Raw genomic sequence first — 22,890 nt, 5'->3', positions numbered from 1 at the left:
TACCTACATTAGATTGAGAGTTACAGAGCACTCGCGAGAAACTGGTGACGAATTTTTTTTTTTTTGTCGATGCGACGGGTAGACGGACGGACATCGACCAACACCCGAAGGTAGCTATATACTACTTCGCTGCAAGAGGCAAAAGAAAAACGTGCTGTCTTGTCAATTCAGCAAATATTCAAGGTTGGCGTCAAACGGTTTTTCCGAATGTCATGGGACGTTTTACCCCTGTAAAGCGTGCTCTGTCGTTGCGTTAGTCTATTTGAGACAAAGCCGAACCTGCGGGGCAAGCGCTGCTGACAGCACCAAAGGAAAGCGCAGAGCAAACAACCGTCACGGCCGGCGAGCGCACACGGAGAGCGATCGGACGGAGGAAAAAGTGAAAATATCAAGAGCTGCGACGGCGGCGGCGGCGGCTTGGGCCCGGTAACGTGAGGAGCGCTCGGCGGCGCACCGCAAAAGTGAAACCGAAACTTGGCGCCGCCGCGGGATTGGAGTGCGCCGCGCACGCGCCATACGCCGCGGAAACCGATGCCACGCCTGCCGCGCTTGTGTAAGCGGCGGTTCGGCTTAAAACAAACCGCGAGAGGAAAGAAGGAGGGCTGGGGGGGCCAGTGGCGAGAGTGAAGCGAGCCAGTGGCATCCCAATGACGGTTTACCTCAAAAAAAGACTCACTCACGCGCTGTGCTGGAGCCGGTCGCGTGGTTGTCGCCGTCGCCGCCACAGGCGCACACTGTGCATACGTGTGTTTTACAAGCTGGTGGCTAAGCGTTTTTGCACGAGATTGGCGTTGCACGCGTGGGGGCAGGAAGCGGCACGCTGAATAGCATGTTGTCCCGCTTATTGCTGTACGTCGCTCGTTGTTCGTCCTAGACAAACTTCGCTAGTGCACCTGCTTCTGAAAAGACGCTTTATCTCCCGCCACTCTTTCTTTTCTCCGTCATCTTCTGCTTTCGTCGCTGTGTGGCTGTGCTCGGCCACCGTGCAAAGAGCCGTGATGCGCCCTCTCGTCGGCTTCTGGCCCCGAGTCTGCTGCCTGATGCCTTTTTTCACTGGTGAGCCCAACTTTGATATCTGTGCACCTACGTGATTTCTTCAAGGGCATTGTTAGCGCTTCATTTATTCATACAGTTGTGCTGGGCAGGCCGATGAATCGCACATTGACTAAAGCTTTCTTCCACATCACTCGTGGGCTTTCGCCCTCCCTGTTAACCTTCATTTTAACAGGAAGGTCTACCACTAGTTAGCTATAAGGATACTATAGAACTAAAATAAAAAAAATGAGGCATGTTCAGGCTAGTAATTTTCTGAGTAAAAATATTTGCTCGTTTTGTAGTACAGTTTACGTTTAAAAGCTGGATAAATGTCTTATTTTCTCCCTCTATTCTCTGTTACAGATAAATGAACTTGCATAGCGCTATTTCGTGAGCTTCTAAATAATTACCGGCAAATAAATGCTCCATCACAGGATGTAGAAAAAGTTACTATTAGCGGCATTCGATATTTGAGCGAACATATTTACGAAATGATTTTTTAAACAAGGTATATATTCGCACTGTGCATTTAAATCTAGGCACAATTTTTCAGAATTTGAATTTTAGAATTAAGAGGCAATGCCTAATGCCTTAGCGTATTTGTTTTTTTTTTCTCTCTGATATATTTGTAAGAGATAGTGGAGTCTGCTTAGATATCCAGGCGTGTTATTTTGGTGTTACTATAGCATTAAACCCAATTTTACTTGGTATACATTTATAGCCTTCTTGAAAAGATCAATGAAAAAAACATGATTTAGTTCGCACTTGATACGACGATGAGAACTCAGGGCACCAAAAAGTTTTAATGTTTTACAATGAATGCAACGTCCCTGCTACTTCCGTGGTGACCAGCGGGCTGGAAACTTGCCTTAGATATTCCTAATAGCAATGCTGTTGGTCTGTACGGAGCCTCTTGAGTGTAAGGACGGCCAGGGAATATCCACGTGTCAATTATTTGATCCTATTTTATAAAAAAAACCAGATATAATAAACAATGTAATAGCCAATATACGCTTACTTTATGTCCTTGGTAACCACCACTGAAAATGTAGCTTCTTAATATTTGTAATGTGCGCAAAATGCTTAAAAATACTCGACAAGTATGGAAAAAAAAAGTGATGTGGGATGAGGCACGATAGAGTAAATAAACTCTTTGAAGAGAGTTCTTGCGTTTTTGCTTTCTAACAAAAATTACGTAAATTCAAAACATTTCTGAAAGGAGGACGAGAACACAGGGTCGAAAGTAGTCACAAAGCCCTTGGTAGCGACTACAAATCAAGTATTTTTTGTTTCGCAAAAAAACTAAAACAAACGTGCATACAGCGCATCTATCGGTAGCATAACACGGAAATGTTCTCGTTTGTGTGGTAGTAGCGATTCCATAGTTACATAAACTGGACATGAGGTGTTTAGTAAAGATAAAGTGTCAATGTTATAAGGAATCAAATCCTTAAAAGTAGATGGTGCTAACAAAACAAAGATATGGGAGGTGTTTTTAAAATTTGTCGTCGGCTTGCGGCGAGTACTTAGTGTTCTGCTTTTGAATATAGGGTTAAGGTGTACTATGACATCATCTGCATTTGTTTAATGTTAAATAACACACTTTGGGCGGGCCTCTATTGCACGATTACTAGCTATTCAGAAACAAGCAATTTTTAGGAGTTCAGTGAGGGAAATATAATGGCGGCACACGACATAAGCAAGTGATCTCGAGTTGACTTTTATGCCGTGTTATTTGGCTGGTTTATAAAGCCGCGATGATAGCTTGCTGTGATATATGGCATTATTTGCTAGATTTTTAATCCTCGGAGGCGATAAAAATTTCTGGGGGCTTTATGTTCTCGACCATAAGTTGTCCGCGTTGCTGAATTTAATACCTATAATTCAGTGGCGCCGAATCAGGCGCAATTGCTGCACAAAGCAATGTTTTATCGTTTTTTATCTGCGATAGACTTTCTAGGTTACGTCCGAGAGCACTTCACTACATTGATGAGGGCATTTTTCTTTTGTAAGGCATGGTTTCCCCTGTCTTAATTTTTTTTCTTCAAAATTATGCATCTTGTCGTTCGCAAAACTGTGCACACTTGGGGTTGCTTGTTTAATTGCTAGCTTACAATAGCACAAATGTGCTACTTTTGATATTGCCACAATACCGGAATTCGGTGATTAGGAATACAGTAACACTCGAAATTGGAACAAATAAGATTTTTGAAAATTTTATGGGTAATCTTTTTATATTTTCTTTGCGTACCAGAGCAGTTCCAGGTATCAAAACGCTATCCATTTCGATTAAAGCAGTGTACTTATTACTGTTAAATGAGCCATTTACCTTGAATATATTGTTTTCAGAATTCCGGTCACACAACGAGATTCTTCGCTTGATAACATTTTGTAGGTCATAGAAAGGGCTTATTCTGAACAAGACATTGCGAGCGCGAATTTTTAGGAAGCAAAAACAGAAATTTAAGTTTGAGTGAGGGGTAAGATTTGAGTCAGTTGTCACTACATTCTACAGTAAAACCTGTTCTGTGGAACTAAGAACACGCCTATAAGCGTGCAATGCGATAACAAGACTTTCCGGAAGCTGCGTTTGGCCAGCGAAAGTATACATACGCGACGACAGGAAACAGAAGGTAGTGCATAACATTGGTCTCGGCATTCCACCAAACAAACCTGGGTTCTTTGTCAGAAAGGCTTATCGAAAGTACGCTGACAATCCCAAACGTGGTTTCTGTTGGCATAGAGAACGTGCCCTATTATGTTCTTTACTCTTTCGTTCTTATTCTTCGGGATTATCCCAGCGTCTATAAAATCACGGTGCTTGTGTACTTTCAACATTGCTGACTGAGGTCGCTTGGAGCTGCTTCCTGCACCCACCCGTGTGAATGCTCACAAACAAGTTCATTAATGCGTCTTCTGCGCATTACTGCATCTTCTGTATCGCCGCTGTCTTTGTTTACCCAACGGGACCTTAATGATGGAGGAAGGTTGGAAAGCTTGGAAGGTTGGATTTAAGTTGCCTTGAGGTGGTAGTTATTCAATCTGTAAAACAAGACCCGACCTCTTATTCACATAAAAAATACTGTTGCAGAGAATACTCAAATATGCTTACAGCTTGCGCTTCATGCCAGTCTTGCAAAAAACAAAAAAAGAGGAGGAGGAATAAGCATTTATTCAGTTAGGGCAGCTGGGTGTGCTCCGTAGTCCAAGTACCCCCGTGGTTTGGCTGTTCGGGTGGCCCGCTATATCAGGCTTCACTGGTCTTGCTGGTCTGAGCAGTTCTCCACGTATTCCTACTGCTCGGGAGTACAATTCCGCACTAAGCGAAGTCGCAGTAATAATTACTGCCCTTTTGCCGCAAAATATCGTTCCTGACTGGCTCCGAGCGCGACAGTTTGTTCTTGTGTACGCACATATTTCACAGCATCCCCATCGTCACTATCCTAACGACCCACTTCTTACTAATCAAGGATGGCGCGCTCCTCACATTGAAAAACAGTGGTGGATGAGTGACATTTAAATATAATGACACGACGTTATGCCAATTAAGGAGTAGGATTAGTCAGCACTGCTATTCAGGCTTGAGCGGAGTGTGTGGGTATGCCTGTATGCAGCAAAAAATGTGGCTCTACGTAACTTCGCACACGCATCACAAAGACCGCCAGCCCCAACTTACTTCCCCTCCATATACCCTCCATGCTGAGTTAAATGTAGAGCAAGCTGTTGACGAGTTACACGGCTGTACATGTATTTCTTATTGACGCTTGTGCCCCCATATGTAAGATACGTTCTTGAGGAGGGGCATTTACCTTTTGTGACAAATGTTTTTGAAATATGGAGCGTAAATGTTTTCCAAAGAGAAACAAAAGCTCTTTATTCAGTGTGAGTTGTTACTTATGTTGAAGAGGTAAATTGTCAGTTTTTTCTTGCGTGAAACAAAATGCAGAATGGCAGGATCTTCAGCAGTAACCAGGAAGGTAAGGTTCGCCATTGTACTTACGCGATGGAAAATGCACCCCTCCAATAACAGAGCAAGGTGGCTTAGGATGGGCGAGACATGTTTTTACCAAGGATTGATACTTTGTTTCTACAATTTTACGGTTTACTGGACTGAACGAATAAATTTCCGTTTGAGAAGCTGTAGCTGGCTTGTGGAACGGCTCAGTAGTATATCATGCTCGGGTCACAATGCATACAAACGACAATAAAAATGTGCTCTTTGATCTGAATTCATTCGCTCCTATAAAATTGAAATTCTAAAACAAAGAAACTATTCCGCAGACCGTTCCCAAGATGCGAAAGGTGCCAAAGCCGACAGCTGGAAACTCACGATAGAAATGTTCTAGGTGTGTGGCCCAATGTACAAAAATGTCACCTATTTCCACTTCGTAACCACTTTATTTATTTAAAATGCTCTCCAACAGCGCTGAGCCTTCTCGGGTGATGCACTCGTTACATGAATATAAGGCATACAAAAAGACAACATATAGGGAGGGAATAAATAAAAAAAATGGGCAAAAATAAATTTGTAGAAGGATCGTTTCAAAGAACCATGTCATTAAAAAAAAATGTCAATAGAAGATAACAGACTGTTAAAGGCATGTTGAGATCGGCTAGCTGGTGCCAGGCTCAGTGATCTGTCAACATAAAAGCAGCCATGTGGCCGCAGAGGTCTGCTTGGCACTCGCAGGCGAACAGTGCTTACAAGGCAAGGACAGTAAAACTTGGTATGTATACAGTTAAAAAGAATAACCAGGTCACGTATGGAGCGCCTAACAGATAACTCGCCAAGATTCAGAAGCTTGAGACGCCCACCGTGCCCATAATGACTCACTGGTGAGTAGCGACAAAATACGGTTCTAGTGAAGCGCTTTTGAATCCTTTCTAGTCGAAGGGACGACGAAGGGCTTAAACAATTCCACATGGCACTGGCGAAGTCGAGCTTCGGTAAAATTAGGGCGCGATAGATTGAGACGGACCATGATCGCTGGGTGAATTCACTGGTAGCCCGGGAAATCACGCCAAGCGTACGGAGACAGGAGTTGGTCAAGTAGTTCACACGTGAGATGAAAAATAGTTTTACATCCATCATTACACCCAAATCACGCACTACAGTTGCGCGTTTTACGGGTTCATCTAGCAGAGAGTACAGAAAAACGAGCGGGGCAGTTTTACGAGCATATGATATCACGATAATTTTGGAGAGATTAAGCTTTAAATAGTTGCTGTCGCACCATGCCGATACTGCGTTGATGTCTTTTTGCAGCAGGACGCGATCATCCAGTGAAGAAACCGCGCGATAGAGCTTCATATCATCGGCATACTGAGAGAGTGAACAGTGCCTAATAACGGGGTGGATGATGTTAACAAAAATATTAAAGAGGAGAGGGCCGATTGTCGAGCCTTGAGGTACCCCTGATATCATCGCGAAAGGCCGAAAAGTGACGCCTTCATAACAAACACAATTAGACCTGCCTTTTAAAGAACCGCTGAACCACTGACAGAACTCACTGGTTATGCCGTATGCGGACAATTTGCGAAGCTGTAAATCATAATTAACAGCGTCGGAGGCCCGGCTACAGTTGAAATATACTGTATCTACCTGTTGAAGAGAGAGCCAATGTCGTTTTGAAAACATGCGAGATTGGATTCTACCGACCTTCCGGTAATGAGCCGTGTTGGTTAGAGTGAATTAATGGACGCATTGCTGCTAGACGGTAACCATACATGACTTTTTCGAAAAAATTGGAAAAGGAAGACGATAGGGAGATTGGCCTATAGTTTACGGGGATAGTGGCTCCTCCGGACTTGTGCAGAGGGAAGACAGCGCCTAATTTCCAGTCTGTTGTAAAATGTTGCTCAACAAGTGACATACGTATGATGTGACAGAGCAAAGGTGCAAAGACAACACAACCGCCTTTCACGATGAAGCAAGGCGATGAAGTATGGCGAGTTTCGTTCAAAATAAACTTGGCAAGCTTTATAGAGTTATCCTGTTGACAGCTGCATGAGTCGTGTCAATTGTGAGATGAGCAGAGTCCAGCAATTTCATTGCCCTCGCAAGGTAAACGCCATGAAGGAAAACTATGAATGCAAGCGGTGAACATAACCACTTGCCTTCATAATTTCCCTTCATGGCGTTTACATTGTGGTGGCAGTGAAATCGACGGAGCCCGCTCCTTTCACTCATCGCATTGTTGCTCACCGAGGGGGCTCAGTACAAACTGTAGTATGGGAAAAAAAGCCGTAAACAATTGATCATGCTTTTATTGACTGCTGGGATCCAGTGTTTCACTAGGACTTTCTTTAGCGTACATTAAAGAAGGGCTTACCCATCACCCCACACGAAATTTGGTTCCTTTCGGTGGAAAATGAGGACGATGTACTTCATAATTTCATGGTCCTCAGCCTTCATAGCACATGGAAGGCGAGAAGGGCAGGGCGGAAGGCAGACATCAACGCCCGGCCTTTCAGGGAAAACTTCAGTGAAGGTGCACAGTTTATACGGGAAGTGCTTCGTATGGAGAATAAAAACCCTGAGTGGTTGCGTGTACCTGAAGATTTAGTGCGTCTTAGAAAGCTTTAAAGCCACTATACCAGCCAAGTATAGCTGACTGGTATTGTCCGCAGTTTATGTTCCGTAAAAACGTCAAGCAGAGAATAAAAAAAAAAAAAAGAAAAAAACGAGGTGGCGTTGCGCGGCTGACCCGCGGTCACGGTTTCGATTACGGACTGCAGTGGATGTTTTTTTGACAGACGTCAAAAGCAAGAGCAGCAGCGCACACAAGATTTCGACTCGCGTCTAAGATGTCCGCCCGGTATTCCGTAGCTCGTGAGCCTACACTGCAGTAAGTAAAACACGCAGTGGAACTTGCCCAATTCTTGCACTCTTCGGCCACCTAGTATACGCACGCAACCACGCAGCCTGTCATAAACGTCTCTTGTAGTGGCAAAATATTTCAGCACAATGGTTGACTCGAGCCATCTCGGTATCTTTATCGCGGACGTCAAGGCGTGATGCGACACAGACATCGCCGCTTTGAGCGGGGCCCAACATTGACTACGCGCTTTTAAGATGAAGACGCGATAGGTAGATCCCCCTGGCAGCGGCCGCGGACGACGGCCCGTGTCGGCTTCGTTTCGTCCTGAGACTGCGCAGGGTTGAGCGATTAGGGAAATTAGGGAACGTGTGTCATTCCCGATGTGCGGGCGAAGCCAAGCGTTGCCGCCGGGGCAAGATTCTCGCGGATGCTGCGTAGCGTAGGACTGACTCGGGGGCCGTCTGGCGAGATCTTGTCTCCCGATGGCGCTGCCTCCCGCGTCTTCCTTGCCGCCGGTGTACGATGGGGAGCAAAGACTCCTGCACATGGAGTGGTTGCCGCAGTGGAAGTACCCCGAAGATTAGCTGCTTGTTCTCTGTTTTGTGCCTGGCACTTCTTTCGTTCTGCCGTCTCCTTGTTCCTTGATCAAGGGGAGAATAATAGCCTAGAATTTGCTCTATTCTGTAGAGAGGCTACGGTAATATAAAAGTACGTGGCGTCTTCGCTGTTCAAGAAGCGTTGGTAGACGCTAGACGCTTTGAGGAAAGTTGGGTTCAGCCGTTTTAGACTTTCCGCCACACATGCTTTGTACGAGGAGGATGATGTAAGCCGACAAGCCCCCGGAGATGGCGTCTCTCTAACTTTTACTGCGATATTTGATGCGTCAGCTTGGCTTGATCCTTAACCCGGGTATCTGATTAGGCTTACTCGTAAATCTCTTCTTTATGTGGTGTAATTAATTTAGAATCTTATGTAAGGAGTTGGTTCACTCACGGAAAACATTTTTTCCCCTGTTAGAGATTAGCCGGAGCAACATAAAAGGGGGACATGAGGAATTGAACCCCCTTCTCCACTGTGACGAACGCAGAAAAACAATGGGCCTCTTCGATTTTCCACTTCTGGCTCCCCGCGGGCTGCCCGCGGGTAGTCCGAGGATTCCCCGAAGCCATAGGGATACACGGGAAAATCGAATGTTGGACTACTTCTCGGGGAGCCCGCGGTGAGCCCGAGACTGCAAATCGAAGAGGCCCAATGTCGAGAGAAGATAACCACTCGACGTTTTCTTGTTTGCAGCACTACAATCCTGAGCACTATAGCCTTATAGTATAGCCTTACCAGTATAGCACAAAAACGAGAACGAAAACCACACCAGCGTTGCTTCAAGTTACCAAAAAATATATATATAACCGCACAACAAAGCCATAGCCCGGGAATTCGCTAATCTGTGCAGCAAGCGCGTTCTACATTCTCGTTCGACAATTTTTTTACTGAAATATCGCAGAATAGTGGCTCGTGAGAACCCGTTGGAGGCAACTGGTGTAAAGCTGTATCGTTTTGTGTTGTTGGCTCTCAGCTCGTTTATCTACAGCGCTTACTATTTTAAAACTCTTTCTTTGCCCCGCAGGCACAAGGAACGTGACAAGTATTGTTTGTATTGTTCCATCCATTCGTAAGCGGTACTACTTGGTAGCCCCTCCACGATGGCTCAAAACGTGCTGCTGCTGCTGCTGCTGCTGCTGTGCTACAGGCGGCGGGTTCTATTCCCAGTCGTGCTTGCTTCGTTACTAAATTTGCAAGCGAGATGCGGTAATATCACACTTCAAAAATTCCCGCAGCACAGTTTAGGGGAGTATTATGGGTTCTAAACCAACCTGGAATGTTCCACTACAAGTCGTATCTTGTAGGTCAAGTGTTTGTGCTGAGAGTTGCAAACTTTATACGAAAAAATCCAATTTGTGTTTTTTTTATTCTAAAGGGCCCTGGCAACATCAAAATATCAAGGCGCTTTTTCAGTTTTCACGAACACAAACACTACGTACATTTTTATTTCAGACGTTTATTTGCCTATCTGTTGTTTGTTCTCAGCTCAAATACTTCTTACAACCATAGCGATGCGGGTGAAGGCTTGTCCTAGTGATTGAGTGATTAATCCGCTTTAGTGTTTGCTTTTTATTTAATGGATACTGTAGAAAAATCGCACTTTATAATAATAAATAGCTTCTGTAAAAATTACCATCTAAAGTGTTCTTAATCCACTGCCCCACGTCTCTATCTGTCTGGTAAAACCGTTTATGTAATCTGTGCTACGACAGCAAGGCTTCTAGCACTTACGAAAAGCACGTGGGTGTATTACGCAGCCGGGATGAACTCTTTCCCCTCTCCCAGGCTCCTGAATGCCTTTTTCTCACTGCGGCTAATAACTTCCCGTAATGAGACCCCAGGCCCTCATTAAGCACCTTTTGTTGCTTCTTGTCGCCATGGATCAGAAATTGACTCGTGCCTTTGTGTTTACGGATCGAAAAAAGCGTAAGTAACACACGGAAATACATGAAAAGCGAATCTGGCGAAGGTGACATGCAGCAAACGGAATGATGACCGATCCGCGAGAACCGAAGCTTCCTGGTCGATTCAGCAGCGCGTTTGAACCGCGAAAACGTGGGATGACGTGCCCGGATTCCCCCCCTCTATTCTCCCTTTTGTATTCTCCCTAAATTTTCCTTTCTCCTGCCACTCGGTTCTTCCCGCGCTCACATTATCCGCAACTTGTACCGAGGCAGCCCAACGTATCGGGCGCGCATTCTCCGACGCACAAGAAGGAATTATGAACCTCTTGGGTGCCGTTTCAGCGACGATTCGCTCCCACTGTCGGCGCCCCTGGCTTCCGCGCCTTCCGGTGGATGTTCTCGGGAGTCCGCGGGTGGCGGCCGTGCTCGCATCTCTCTTAGCCCTTGGCAGCCACCTCTCCCACCGTTCCTCCCCGCTGGCCTTGCGACGGTGACTCTTTATTCTTGATCGCCGCTGTTTCTGCTATCTTTGCTCTCCGGCTCGGTTGCCGGCGTCTCAGACCACGGCTCCCAGGGCTCCGTTTATCTGCGCCAGTGTCTCGCTGAGAGCCCGTGTTTAGCTTGGCTCGTGCTTGCCGACAAGGCGCATTATGTTGCTTTGGGGCGCGCTCTGTCAGACTCGGAGGTCAAGTTCGTTCGTTTCCGTTCTTTCCTGTTTTCTCTCTTTCTCCCTCTCCCCGATTCCTTCCGTGTGCGCGTTTCCGCATTGTCGCCTTCTGTTGCCTTCATGACAAGGAAGAGGACATTGTTTAGTGCGCCGAAGGCAGCCCGCTTGCGTATTTTATTACAATATTTCAGGCGTGGAGGGCTCGGAAACAAAATTCAGTGCTTGTATTTTCAAAGCCTTAAAAATGGGGTGTTCGAAATTGGACTTTGTAAAAAGCAAACTATATTTTATTTGCAAGAAAAATAGTTTGCATGCTGTTTTTTAGCGTATGGCAAACCTCCAAATCATTTCAATCGCATACCTGTACTGCAACAGCTATCGCTGCTGGTAGTACCTTCATGAAGTGATCGTCTGCTGTTTTGTTTTTGGAAAGTGTATTGTATACTCGTATGAGAAACTTATTTTCGCTAAGCTTAGCTACTCTTCGGAAGAAAAGTGCTTAGTGATGGTACTTTATAAACGGGAACAGTTTTATGTGCAGATATAAAAATGACACTGCTAATGACATTGATAAACAATTAAAAACCGAATTTTTGTTGCAGATAACAATGGTATGTATCCACCACAATCATGTTTGCTGTCCCATTGCACTGAATTACAACGTTCGCACGTTCACAAACTGGTGTAAACTGATTACGGCAGGGATTAGATTTTCGGAGCAGTATCCATATCGGTAACAAATGTTCCCATATTCATCTTCTGCGTAATCGAATAACTTAGGTGATACACCGCCGGTATAAACAGAGCTTTTCTTACTCATTTTATACTTGGCCAAAATGCATTCTCATATCGACACAGTAAGCTCTAGCGCATGCACGCATGTATCGTTTTTGTGCGCACAGGAATGTGCACAACCAGACTGGAACCCGGGCACCGACTTCCTTCTGCCACCCCACCAAGCGGGCTGCACGCCGATTTCAGCAGCTTAATACCATTCCTCCTCAGCCGTTATTTTACAGCGAAGCTGTATTAGGCTACCTTTCCATACATTTCTCGATGTCCGCACGTCAAAACTCCGGCTTTACCTGTCTTTGAAGCGCACAGCGTTCTATAGCATGCGCCTTAACTCGGCAGTGATGACTTCTGCTGCGGGGGCCAAATAATTACCCAACTCACACTCTTTCCTCCTCGGTTCTGCTCTCTGTCCCCCCCCCCCCCCCCCCCCCCATTCTTTGTTTGCAAGTGTACTCTGTGACTGGGTGCAATAGTATCCGCAGTGCGTCCTTCCTTCTTCACTTCCTTTGGAATCAATAAAAAATAGACAGCGGGAGTAGCGAAATGAATTGAGCAGCGGCGCAAAGCGTTGGAGAGAGATCGAAGCCATTCGAAAGCGTAAGGCCGAAGCGGATCGCGAAACAAATTGTTGCAAATAGCAAGAGGATGAAGCGCTTCGAGAGAGCGTGAGGCGCAAGCAAAGCGTCTCAGGCATTCAATTGGACATAAATGCTTTCGCACTCAGAGCCCTTACGAAGTGTTTAGTTGTCCTCGGACTGTCTTTAGACCGGGAATAAGTTGCGATGACACTGCCCCTGTGGTCGTAGTCGGTGATTTCAATGTCGATGCGTCGGCACCAAAGCGGGAGGTATTTACGCGTTTTTTGTTGGAGACATTTGGCTAGCGACGCCACACCGATACGGCGAACCGATCCCCCAGGGGCGTGTGTGCGCCAATTTGACATTATACAAGATTATGTCTTCAGTTTCGAGTGTGCCCATCGGTGTATGTCATTTCGGCAAGAAAGTCATTGGGACAGTCATTACTAGGTGCAATTACGTTACAGCTCCACTGATCATACACATTAGCAGGGCGAAAGATCTTTCAATTGGTTGTTTTACAATTACTTATTTCCGCAGCACTTTTGATATTAGACAAGAGTTCTCTGTGCACGAATTACTCATTGATTAGTTCTTGAATTCCGAAAAGAAAAAGTTCGAGGGCCCATAAGCCCTTATTAGGAGTTGTCTGCGAAAGCATTTATGTCCATCAAACGCCGCTGAGTGCTCCTTCCAGGTTTGCGCTGCGAGTAATTTGTGGCTGTTGCGCCGCTGTGCCAGGTCAGCGGGGCGCGTGCGTGAGATGCCTCTGAGCACTGCACTCACGACCACAGCTGCAACTGTCCGCTCCGCACGTGGCTCTGCGTTGCCTATCGGCGCGTACCATAATTTGTATTTATATTGTATTGCGAAGCTCGCGCTGTGGAGCGCTTGCGCTTTGGAAGGCTCCCCAAGGAGCCGCTTTACTGTCCCAGGCCCCAACTCCGACGCCGGACGCCGACTTTTTCCGACAAATGACCATTTAATGATTTCGCATTAAAACCGCCTTACTCTGTTTCCGATTCATTCTCCATGTATCGTAGTTTCGTGTACCAACTCCTGGCATGTTTCGTCTTTAAAAACAGCATTATATATAAATAATTAAATTTGTAGCGATAAATGTCTACAGGGAATTGAGGTGGGGATAGTTCCCTCCCATTGTTGGCTTTGATGGAGGACGGTTCATTCGAGATCGTTACATGATGACGATTGTTACGATGGCGATGACGATGACAAACTCTCACATAGAGAACAAAAAACCATCATTCAAAATTTTGGGGGTTTGACGCGCCGATGCTACACCTGGCGTGTGAGGCCCGCTGTAGTGGAGGACAAACAAAACAAAACAAAAAACAAAATAAGGAGCAAACGTACATACTGAGGAATTCTTTCTCGTTTCCTTGCGTAGGTATTATTCTGTGTTAAAACAGAACGTACAGTCGAACCTCGTTGATTGAACTCCGGGGGGCCAGAAAATGTCTTCGGATAAAACATGTTTCGACAGAACGGACGCCGTTTTATTTGCGGTTCAGCTTACAAAAGCAATATTATAAATGCATGCATGATAAAGAAGACCTTACTGCACATCTCAGAAACACAGTATCTATAAGAACACATTGCGGAAGACGGCATACGCAATAAACCGTTATAGATGGGAACCCAGAGAGACAGGCGCACACTTACGAGCTGAAGTCCGGAGACGTGCAACGATAGCCTCGACTGCAAAAAGACACACCCACACCGTATGAATAGCAAGAACAGCCATAAAGGCACATAAATCATTATTAATAAACGAGTTGTGACGATACAGCGAGTCGTGACGCATCTAACTTCGGCATTCAGCTCGAGACTGAACGAAAAGTAGTCTGTGCAGGCGGGCAATCTTGTTCGAATTAGTCGTGGTGCGTGTTTTAGGTTTGAATTAAGAAGGGTCTTTCCCAAGTCGAAAACGCGTCACTTTGAAGGTGCCCATGGACGAATTCACACTATCGTTTGTTAGAATTCTGCAACTTGGAATTAAAGGGGTTCAACTTACCTTCACTTGAATAAGCTTTCATTGCAGCTCGATCCGACTACGTGTCTGGAGGCGGACCAGTGGGGGAGTCCTTAGTTTTAAAAGTCCCTGGCTTAGACTGGCTGTGCGGGCCCGTCTCACCAGGTTAAGCTGGGAACCGGGTCCAGAGCTGGACAGCTGGCCCTCCCAGTGTGAAGAGGAGGAGTGAGGTTTGGAGAGAGGTTGGGCGTGGGGAGCATTTCCATACGATATGGTAAGGAGTGCCTCTTTTGGGGCAAAACTTGCACTGTGGTGAGTGAGAGGCCGAGAAGATCAAGTGTCAAAGTTTATTGCGGGGGAAGGTGCGGATTTGAAGTTGGCGGAGAGTGATCTCTTCAGAGTTTGTTAGAGAGGGGTGCAGTGAAGGGTAAGTGCGGTGAGAGAGCTTGTAATGTATGAGAATTTCGTTGCAGGTGAGTGTGAGGTGAGGTGTAGATAGGACGTCCAAGGTGGGAGGAGTGGAGTCGGTGGCAGTGACCCGGTGTATTGCTTCTCGGGCCGCGTCATGCGCCGCTTCCTGGCCGGCGAACCCACAGGGACCAGGAGTCTATAGAATGTAGAGCTCCTCGGGCAGGTAAGTCGAGCGTTCACTGATGTGCAGGGCTGTAGGGCGGTGCAAGGAAGTAGACCTTGTTAGAGATGTCGACAAGCTTCCTGTGAGTTCGTGATTACTGTCAGGTAGTCGTGACGAGCAGAGGTAAGGAAGAGTGGAATGGCTACCTCTTCATTCTCAATTTGTGTTAAGTCCCGCGTCGAGGCAGTGGCGATGTTTCGTATTTGGCTAGGCATGCATCGGTGTAAAGCGTGTCCGGAAGATGCTGACGGCGGGTGCAAATGTAGTTGGTGAGGGTGGTGCGACGACTGTCGTGGATGCCTGGGTGCATGTTTCGGGTTGTCGGGACGACTTTAATGCGAGTACGAATTGGTGGGGGGTGCCCGATGTTGCGGCTGAGTCGGTGTCGCATAGCCCGCGTGAGCTAAGGTACTACAACCAGTGGACGTAAGCTTGACGCGTTGAAATTTCGAAGTTCATTAAGCTCATATAGCTCTGTCCAGGAGTTATGTTTTCCCAAGCGTAAGAACAAGTCAGCAGAGGCGTGGGTGGGGAGGCCGATAGCAAGCTTGTCTAATTAAAATTTCCAGTTTCTTGTGCTCTGCTGGTTTGAGGGACAGGTAAGGATCTCCGTATGTGAGGCGACTGATGAGGAAAGCTTGAACGCAGGCGGGAAGTGTCAGCTTCTTTGAGACCAGTACGCTGGTGTATGGGGCGCTTAACTAGTTGTGCCAATTGGGTAATTGTGCGTTGAAGTGTCAGGATGGTGTGCAAGCCTGAGCCGTCTCTTGGGATTGTGAGACTGAGTACCCTGAGATGGGTGACCACAGTAACGGGGCGAGTCTGTATAGAAGAGGCGGGTCCGGATTCGGTGCCCTGTGGTGATCCCGAGTTCTCCGCTAAACGATTAGCAGTGCGGATTTTTCGGGGAGCAGGTCATATTACATTGTGCTAGTGACATCGATGGCTCGTTGAAGTGATTCTTGTTGTTCGCCAATGGAACCTGAATTGGCCCATATGTGAGATCGTCGGCATACAGGGCATGGTGGAGGGATGAGACTGCGTCCAATAGCGGAGGCATAACCTTGGGAGCTAGGTTGAAAAGTAAAGAAGTGACGGAGCCTTGTGATGTATCTCGGGGAAGCGCTATGAAGGGGGGGTGGGGGGCGTTGCGTAGGTGGGCGATCCCCACTGTAGAAGTGCGGTTGGTGAGGAAAGCTATAACATAGTTGTACAGACGTGTTTCCAGCATGGAGAGTGGCCAGTCTGTTTAGTAAGGCGTCGTGTGAAACGCTCTAAAATGCGCTCTTGATGTAGAGAGTGGGCGTGCAGTGCTTGTGATGCTTCGCGAGGTTGGTGAAAGGGTCTTTCTTGACCTGCTGGAGGACGTCTCGAGTAGATAGTTGAGGTAGGAAGCAGTAAATTCTCGCAGGGATATTGCCTATCCTTACGGCGTATCTTTTGTGTACGCCGTTAAGCGATAGTGAACCATGTGTTAAGCAGCTTTTCGAGGCCCATCGTCAGGAAGATAAGACGCAGATTGGGGATGTCGAGTGGCTTGCCAGATATGGGGATCAGTGAGATGTCAGCGTGTTTCAACGGTGTCGGAAGCGTCCCTTGCTTCCAATGATCATTGAGAAGATTCAGGAGCTGGTCGAAGCTGGCAGGGGGAAGGCTGCGTATTAGACGAATGGTGATTTTGTCATGGCCTGGCTCTGTGTTCCGCGTGAGGTTGTGCATCGCTGCCTTGAGTTCCTCGTAGGTAAAAGGCGTGTCCAGCGTTGCATTAGGATCGCCAGTATAGTTTGAATAAGAAGGCAGAGGAGTCTGGGGAGCAAGTTCGTACTTTTGCCGTAAGGTATTGAGTAGGGTTTGCTCATTTCGGGGAATGGCATGCATGAGTCGGCGGATGTGTTGTTGAGGGGTGGTCTTCGTCTCTAGGGTACCCATAAGCGATCGAAGCAGGTCCCATGTTTTACGCGTACTGATCGTTCTTTGCAACTGGGTGCAAAGTTGGTGCCAATTCTGCTGACTGAGTTGTTGGGCGTAGTCTTCCGCTTGCTTTGTGAGGCGAGCTATGCGTAACTTGTGGAGCCGGTTCGCTTTGTTACGCTTCCAGCATTTTACCAGGGTGTGCTTGTCTGTCCAGAAGTGATCGAAGTGCGGATCAGCGGGGCACTCGGTAGTGAGCGAAATTCCTTTGGTGTGTTTTTGAAGAGCACGTTCAATGGTGGTCGTCCGGTCATCGAGGTCAGAATCGGCGGGTAATGTAACCTCCAAAGCATCCGGGAGGCTTTCCAGTAAGTGAGGTGGGCGAAAATTAGTTGGGTCTTGGTAATGCCCGAAATGGTGAGGTGAATTATCTTGTGATCACTGCCGTGACTATGAGAGAGGCACTTCCATATGTATTGAGAAGCGTTGCGCACAAATGGGAGGTTTGTGATGGTATCTCGGATGACGCTGAAGCCGAGGTGGATCGGAATGAGGGGAACGTTACAAAGAGTAAAGCAGTGATGGTGTGCGGCGTCCCAGAGGATTCTTCCTGATATCGCGTAGCGCGCGTAACCCCATGCAGGGTGCGGTGCATTAAAGTCGGCGCAGACTGCTAATGGGCGGTGCTTAGTTATTCTAATTACATTCCGGAGGAGTAGGGGAAGTTCCTTGAGAGTGTCAGAGGGAAAAGAGTAGGCGGTGATTATAAAAATGCTTGGTTTCTTCGTGCTAAAAGGTAAGAGTTCTGCAAGTATGCAGTCAATTGCACTGGTCAGCTGATTATTTAGTGCTGGGTAGGTATTTTGCACGAAATTGCTGTTACGCGGTCAGTTGGTATTTGGAAATGTGATGTAGTGTCAGAGAGATGGGGTGGAATTATACTTATAGGGCGATTATTGATGGGGTTTGGGGGATGGGCAAGTGGAAGGATATTTTTTTTGTTGGAAAAAGGAGCGACCGTTCCAGTGCCAAATGTGAAGGAACGGAGAAGTTGTACATTTAGGCATTATAAAGAGTCCGAACCTTTCCCGATGGCTTCATCAAGTGAAGGGGGTGTAGGGGTTGTAGGGGTAGAACTGGGTGGGTGGTGCTTTTTGCGTTTTACTTTTTCAACGTTGCGGTCGTCTCTAACCTTGATGCGGCCCGACAACGAGGTGACTTCTTTTTGTAGGGGCGTGAATTTGGTTTGGAAAAGGTTCTTCAGTACAACCAGGACAGAGGAAATAGGTGCCAGGGCGGCATTGTCGGGTAGTGGTGAGGGTGGTGCGAAAGGAGTGGGTGGTTGTGGGAGAAACGCCTTGAGCTCCGAAAGCTGTCGCTGCAGTGTAGCGATTTTGTTGGTGTTTCCAGCTAATTGTGTATTTAACAGTGAAGCTGTTTAGCAAATTGTAATTTTTTGTGTCCGCAGTTAAAAATACCAAATTGCCGAGCCCGGGCACGTGAGTGTGAGCCTTGCAGTGACCGCCCGGCAGTTAAAAGCCAAGAAATTGCCCAGCGCTCGTTTTTTGCGTGTCTCGCGACGACCGCCCAGCGTCCCCGGCGCACGTTTGTCAAGCCAAGCATACCCACTTAGGGAGATTGGCCAAGGTTGGCAAAATATAAATCTCCAGCGTTCGCCGTAATCGTGGCAAAACTTGCTCGGAACGAGAAAGACACGTGATAGCGTACGCCCCTCCAAGGTGGTGTCCAATGATTATCCCTACCAAAAAAATGAAGAAAGCTCCCACTTATAGCAACAATAATGGAGTAAAGGTCGTTGCGGTAGCGGAGAAGAAGCAAATCAGCTGCAATCATGGACTTGGCTGCAATCATGGCTGCAACCTTCGTAATGGTCGTGAAGGTTGCGTACAGCTTCGCTACCTTCGTCTTACGCATGTGAGCTTCCTTCATTTCAGTTGTGCATTTCTTTGGGTAACAGTCACCAGGGGGAGGATTCAGCAGGTAACTGCGTGGTTTGAGGGTGGGCGACGGAGGAAAAGGGTCATAGTGAGAGATGTGGGCTGGCCAGCTCACCAGAGAGGTCGTTTAGGGTAGAGCGGACGATCTTCGGAGTGTGGAGAGATCTGGATGCCGCGTATCTTGTGCGTGCCGTTGGAGACGGGTGCGCGGGCGGGGGTGGGGCTTGAGTTTGCGGTGACATTCTCGACTTGCCTCCAGGGGTCGGGCAGTCCGAACAGCTGGCATTGAAGTTGACAGGGGTGATCAGGAGCCGATTTGGGGTAGGGCACAAAGAGCACAGGTTAGGCTAAGGGTTGGGACACACGTCGGGTCGATGTCCGAGGCCACCACACCTTTAAGCATTGGTAGGTATTCCGGTAAGGGTGACAGCGTAACAGGGTGCCGTATGCTTTTACGTAAAATGACACGCCAGGGCCGTCAGATGTGAGTGCTGCTGTATCGGAGGTGCCGAGGATGCGGAATTCAATGATTCGGAGTCCCGCGGATGTAATTATGGCGAGGAGTTGCTCAGGAGGTGTGCCAGGTTCGATGCCTTGAATGACCCCGCGAGAAGTTCCCGAAGGGGGGGGGGGGGGGGAGGGGGGGGGGTTGAGGTAGGCCGTGACATCATATGGTGTGCCGCCAACGTGACCGGTGGTGACCTTGCGCAAAGGGCCGGCGACTATTTCGCCAGGGGTGCATGTGATAAGATTTTGCTGGGGTTGGATGAAGGTTATAACTTGCCCTTAGTACGCAAAGGCCGGCGGCTTGTTGCAGGCTGTGTGCAATCTGTCGCGCGGGCCAGGCTTCGACGTGTAGGCCGGATCTTGGGCGGATGGTCACCTTCTAGTCGTTCACAGGTAGTTTTGATTGGAGATCTCTGCGTACAACACAGGCGAAAGCTGGCACTTGGGAGGGGGAATGAGTGGTGCGCTGTTTGCGGCGTGATCGTAAGACCTGACGCCAAGGGTCCTAGGTTGGAAGCGTACGGATGCTTTCGGGGTCGTGTGTTGGTGGAGCTTGGGGCGAATCTTGCATCTTGACGCCCAGACTCAGTGGAGGTGGTGTGGCAGGCTGCACGCCCGAAGGCATGCGTGATTGCAGCTGAGCCGTGTTGTTCGAAACGTTAGGGTTAACGAAGACGTTCACTACTTGATATTTTAGACGGGTCCGGCGAAGTGTGATCTAGTCCACGGCTTTTGTGGTGGGTATCAGGGGGAAGCTGGCAACTTCGCAACACGATTATACTAATTACAAGCTGTGCTGGTCGGAGGTCCGATGCCAGGGTGGTCCAAAGCAGGAACCCATGTGAAACGGATGTCGGCTGTGCAGCCCCCTGGTAGCGAGTCAAGAGGTTCTTCTGTAAAGGAAAATCAAAGGATCTGCCCGCGTCAGGTAATTCAACTGCACACATGTTCATTCTTGTCCGGATATGTACGGCTTCCGAGGTTTGGTTTTGCATTCCATGTGCCTCTAAAAGCCGTACCTGATACCTGAAGAACTTCGTAGAACAAAAGGGCGCGTGCCGATCCCGCTGTGAAGCTGCATTTTTCTCGTGCTACCAACTTTGCCTACTAAGGCGAGGTCAAGGAACCTATTCTAAACGTTTGCTTAAGCGAAACTTCTGCGAGTTGCAGCACCCTTGCAAAGATTTGCTGTGAAAGAAACCCAGGTGAGGAGAAACAGCATTTGACAGGCTTATTTGAACACATATAAAACGTAAACGAATTGTTCAACGCGTGTCTTGATCACATGGGCTGGTGCTTTAGTGCAGAGCTTGCGTTCTACTGGCGTTTCTGCAGTGCAGATGACAAATTTCTAGATGGCGAAGTAAAGCTGTCCTTTAAAGAAATCAGAGAAACTTTGGAGGGGACATTGTCAGATAGCGAGCCGCACTCTTTCCAGAGGTTTATTATTTTGACGTTCCTACTTTTAACACGAAAGTGTTTTACGCCCGGGTATACCAGGATCTGATCGGCGTCATATCCGTCACGAAAATGACGTAGCCAGAAAAAGTTCCATTGACGCGGCTGCACCCGGATTCGAGCCACGAACTCTCTCGCCGCAATGGAAGGTACACAGCGCTATGCCCATTGCGCTATGAATTCAAGCGCAAGTAGGTGTACGAATGCGCCTCACATCTTTCCCACTACATTCGTCATTGAGATGCCGTCTAGGAGATGCTGCCGTCTAGGAGAATTTCATTATGACACCAATGAGCGCCGACAGTTGGCGCCTCGATGCCAGCGTCTTTGTGTACGCGGGACGCGGGTGAATTGAGGCACCCTCCGCCCCCTACTGCTTTTTGTTTCGGTTTCGGTTCCGTTTCGTTCGCACGCTTTTTAAGGGGCCGTGGTTCAGTCCGATTTACACAATGTACCGGCGCGTGCAATCCAGTGTCTAACGTTGATGCATCTAACGGTGCCATACCGACGTAATATAAATAGCGATGTGCAAGTTCATATGGATGCAAAATAAATGCTTCTGTGAAGGTACATTTCACTTTCGTGTTTTACCGATTCCTATGAAAGACGCATCAACCAGATTTTTTTATAAAGTGGCAGTTTAATAAGGTTGCCTGTTATTAAATAAAAGACCATTTATTAAAAAAAGAAATGACCCGGTATACCAAATGGAGCGCATCGTGTCATGCGTTACGGAAAGACACGCGGACAGATTTCAGGGAAACTCGCATGGTGGTGCTTACGCAATTGAAAAGCGGTATCGACATATGATGCGAAGAAGTGACGGTCGGTGGACCACTCGAGTTACAGCACGGTGGCGATGTAGAGGTGACGGCAAGTGCTAGGAGTCAACAGAAAGCACGGTGCAGGTATGAGATGAGAAAATATGAGGGAATCCGGGTGAAGGGGAGTTGAAGCGGTGCGAGTCTTGGGGGGTAGTCTCCCACAAACCGATGAGGATGAATTCTGATGATGATGCTGCTACTATTAGAATTAATACTACTACTGTTGCTAGTAGTAATAATGATTATGATAACGAGCATGATGATGCAGATGATCGAGGCCGTGGCGTTAAAATTTGTTCGGATTCGTTCCCCGTATACGCCGTTACCACTACGCAGCTGCGTAACGGGGTGGCATCGCGCTAGAAAACGGCCCGCGAAGGGGGCAAGACGGGAGGCTTGGATGAGCGGCAGAAAAAAGAGTTTAAATATAACAACACCAAGTGCAAAAGTGTAACAAGCAAAAGGTTAAGCAGAAGCAACATACGCAGCTCGATTTTATCCTGCCAGGTCACAGGCACACAGGCAAGAAAAGAAGAGTAAAACGCTCGTGTGAGAAGCGTTTCTTGTACAGCGAGACAGTTTCTTTTGAGCATCCTAGTCTCGCACACGCGAAAGAGCTCCCAAGGAGAGTAAAAAAAAGAAAGTAAGCCAGAAAGCATAAAAAAAATTGTTTTAAAATTGCCTGGAAGTAAAACGGCGGGAACAGTACTGGGGGTGGGGAGTGCTGCTGATACTGCCGCGCCGCTTTCAACAGGGACAGCGCGGGGGTGAGGAGGTGGGGGAGGAACAAGCCCCACTCACATCATTGACCCCGAGCAAAGCCTGCTCACACCAGACTCCTTTGTGCCGCGAGCACTTTGTTGTTATTACGCGGGATGGCTATTGTTTCCCGAGCCGTGACGCTGAATATTGAGTGCGTGGGGCTGCCGGACGGAAGGAACTCTTATAGTAGTCTGGCGTGCGCAGTTGTACTTTGCGAGGGACCGATGTTAACGTCCTACATTTTATGGCCGGTTTTGCGCTCGTTTTGCCATTTTACTCGTGGAATTGGGTTTGTGTGCGTTCACGCCCTCTTGCTCGTTGTTTGTTCTTTTGGGGAGAGCTCTGCGCGCGACCTTTCTGGTTCTTTTTTTTCTTTTTCCTCCGTTTAGCATCTCGTGCTGAAAAGTTAGGAGGCGAGGACGAAGGAAGCGGGTAGGATGTAC

General features: G+C 47.6%; 1 protein-coding gene across 1 annotated transcript in view; it reads left to right on the top strand.

Annotated features, from left to right (window-relative positions):
• Positions 1-680: 680 nt before the first annotated feature.
• The window catches only part of LOC144170764 (uncharacterized), a 233,639-nt gene continuing 211,429 nt past the window's right edge, over positions 681-22,890 (top strand). Inside the window, exon 1 of the mRNA XM_077700752.1 lies at positions 681-1,056. Within this exon, the coding sequence (XP_077556878.1) occupies positions 999-1,056 (58 nt within the window). The 5' untranslated portion in view covers positions 681-998. The remainder of the gene's footprint in view (positions 1,057-22,890) is intronic.

Source organism: Haemaphysalis longicornis, unplaced genomic scaffold (assembly GCF_048455015.1).
Source record: "Haemaphysalis longicornis isolate Haplotype H1 unplaced genomic scaffold, Haemaphysalis longicornis Haplotype H1 scaffold_2, whole genome shotgun sequence".
Taxonomy (NCBI): Eukaryota; Metazoa; Arthropoda; class Arachnida; order Ixodida; family Ixodidae; genus Haemaphysalis; species Haemaphysalis longicornis.
Note: the sequence above shows the minus strand (reverse complement) of the source record. Positions and strands in the feature narration are given on the sequence as shown.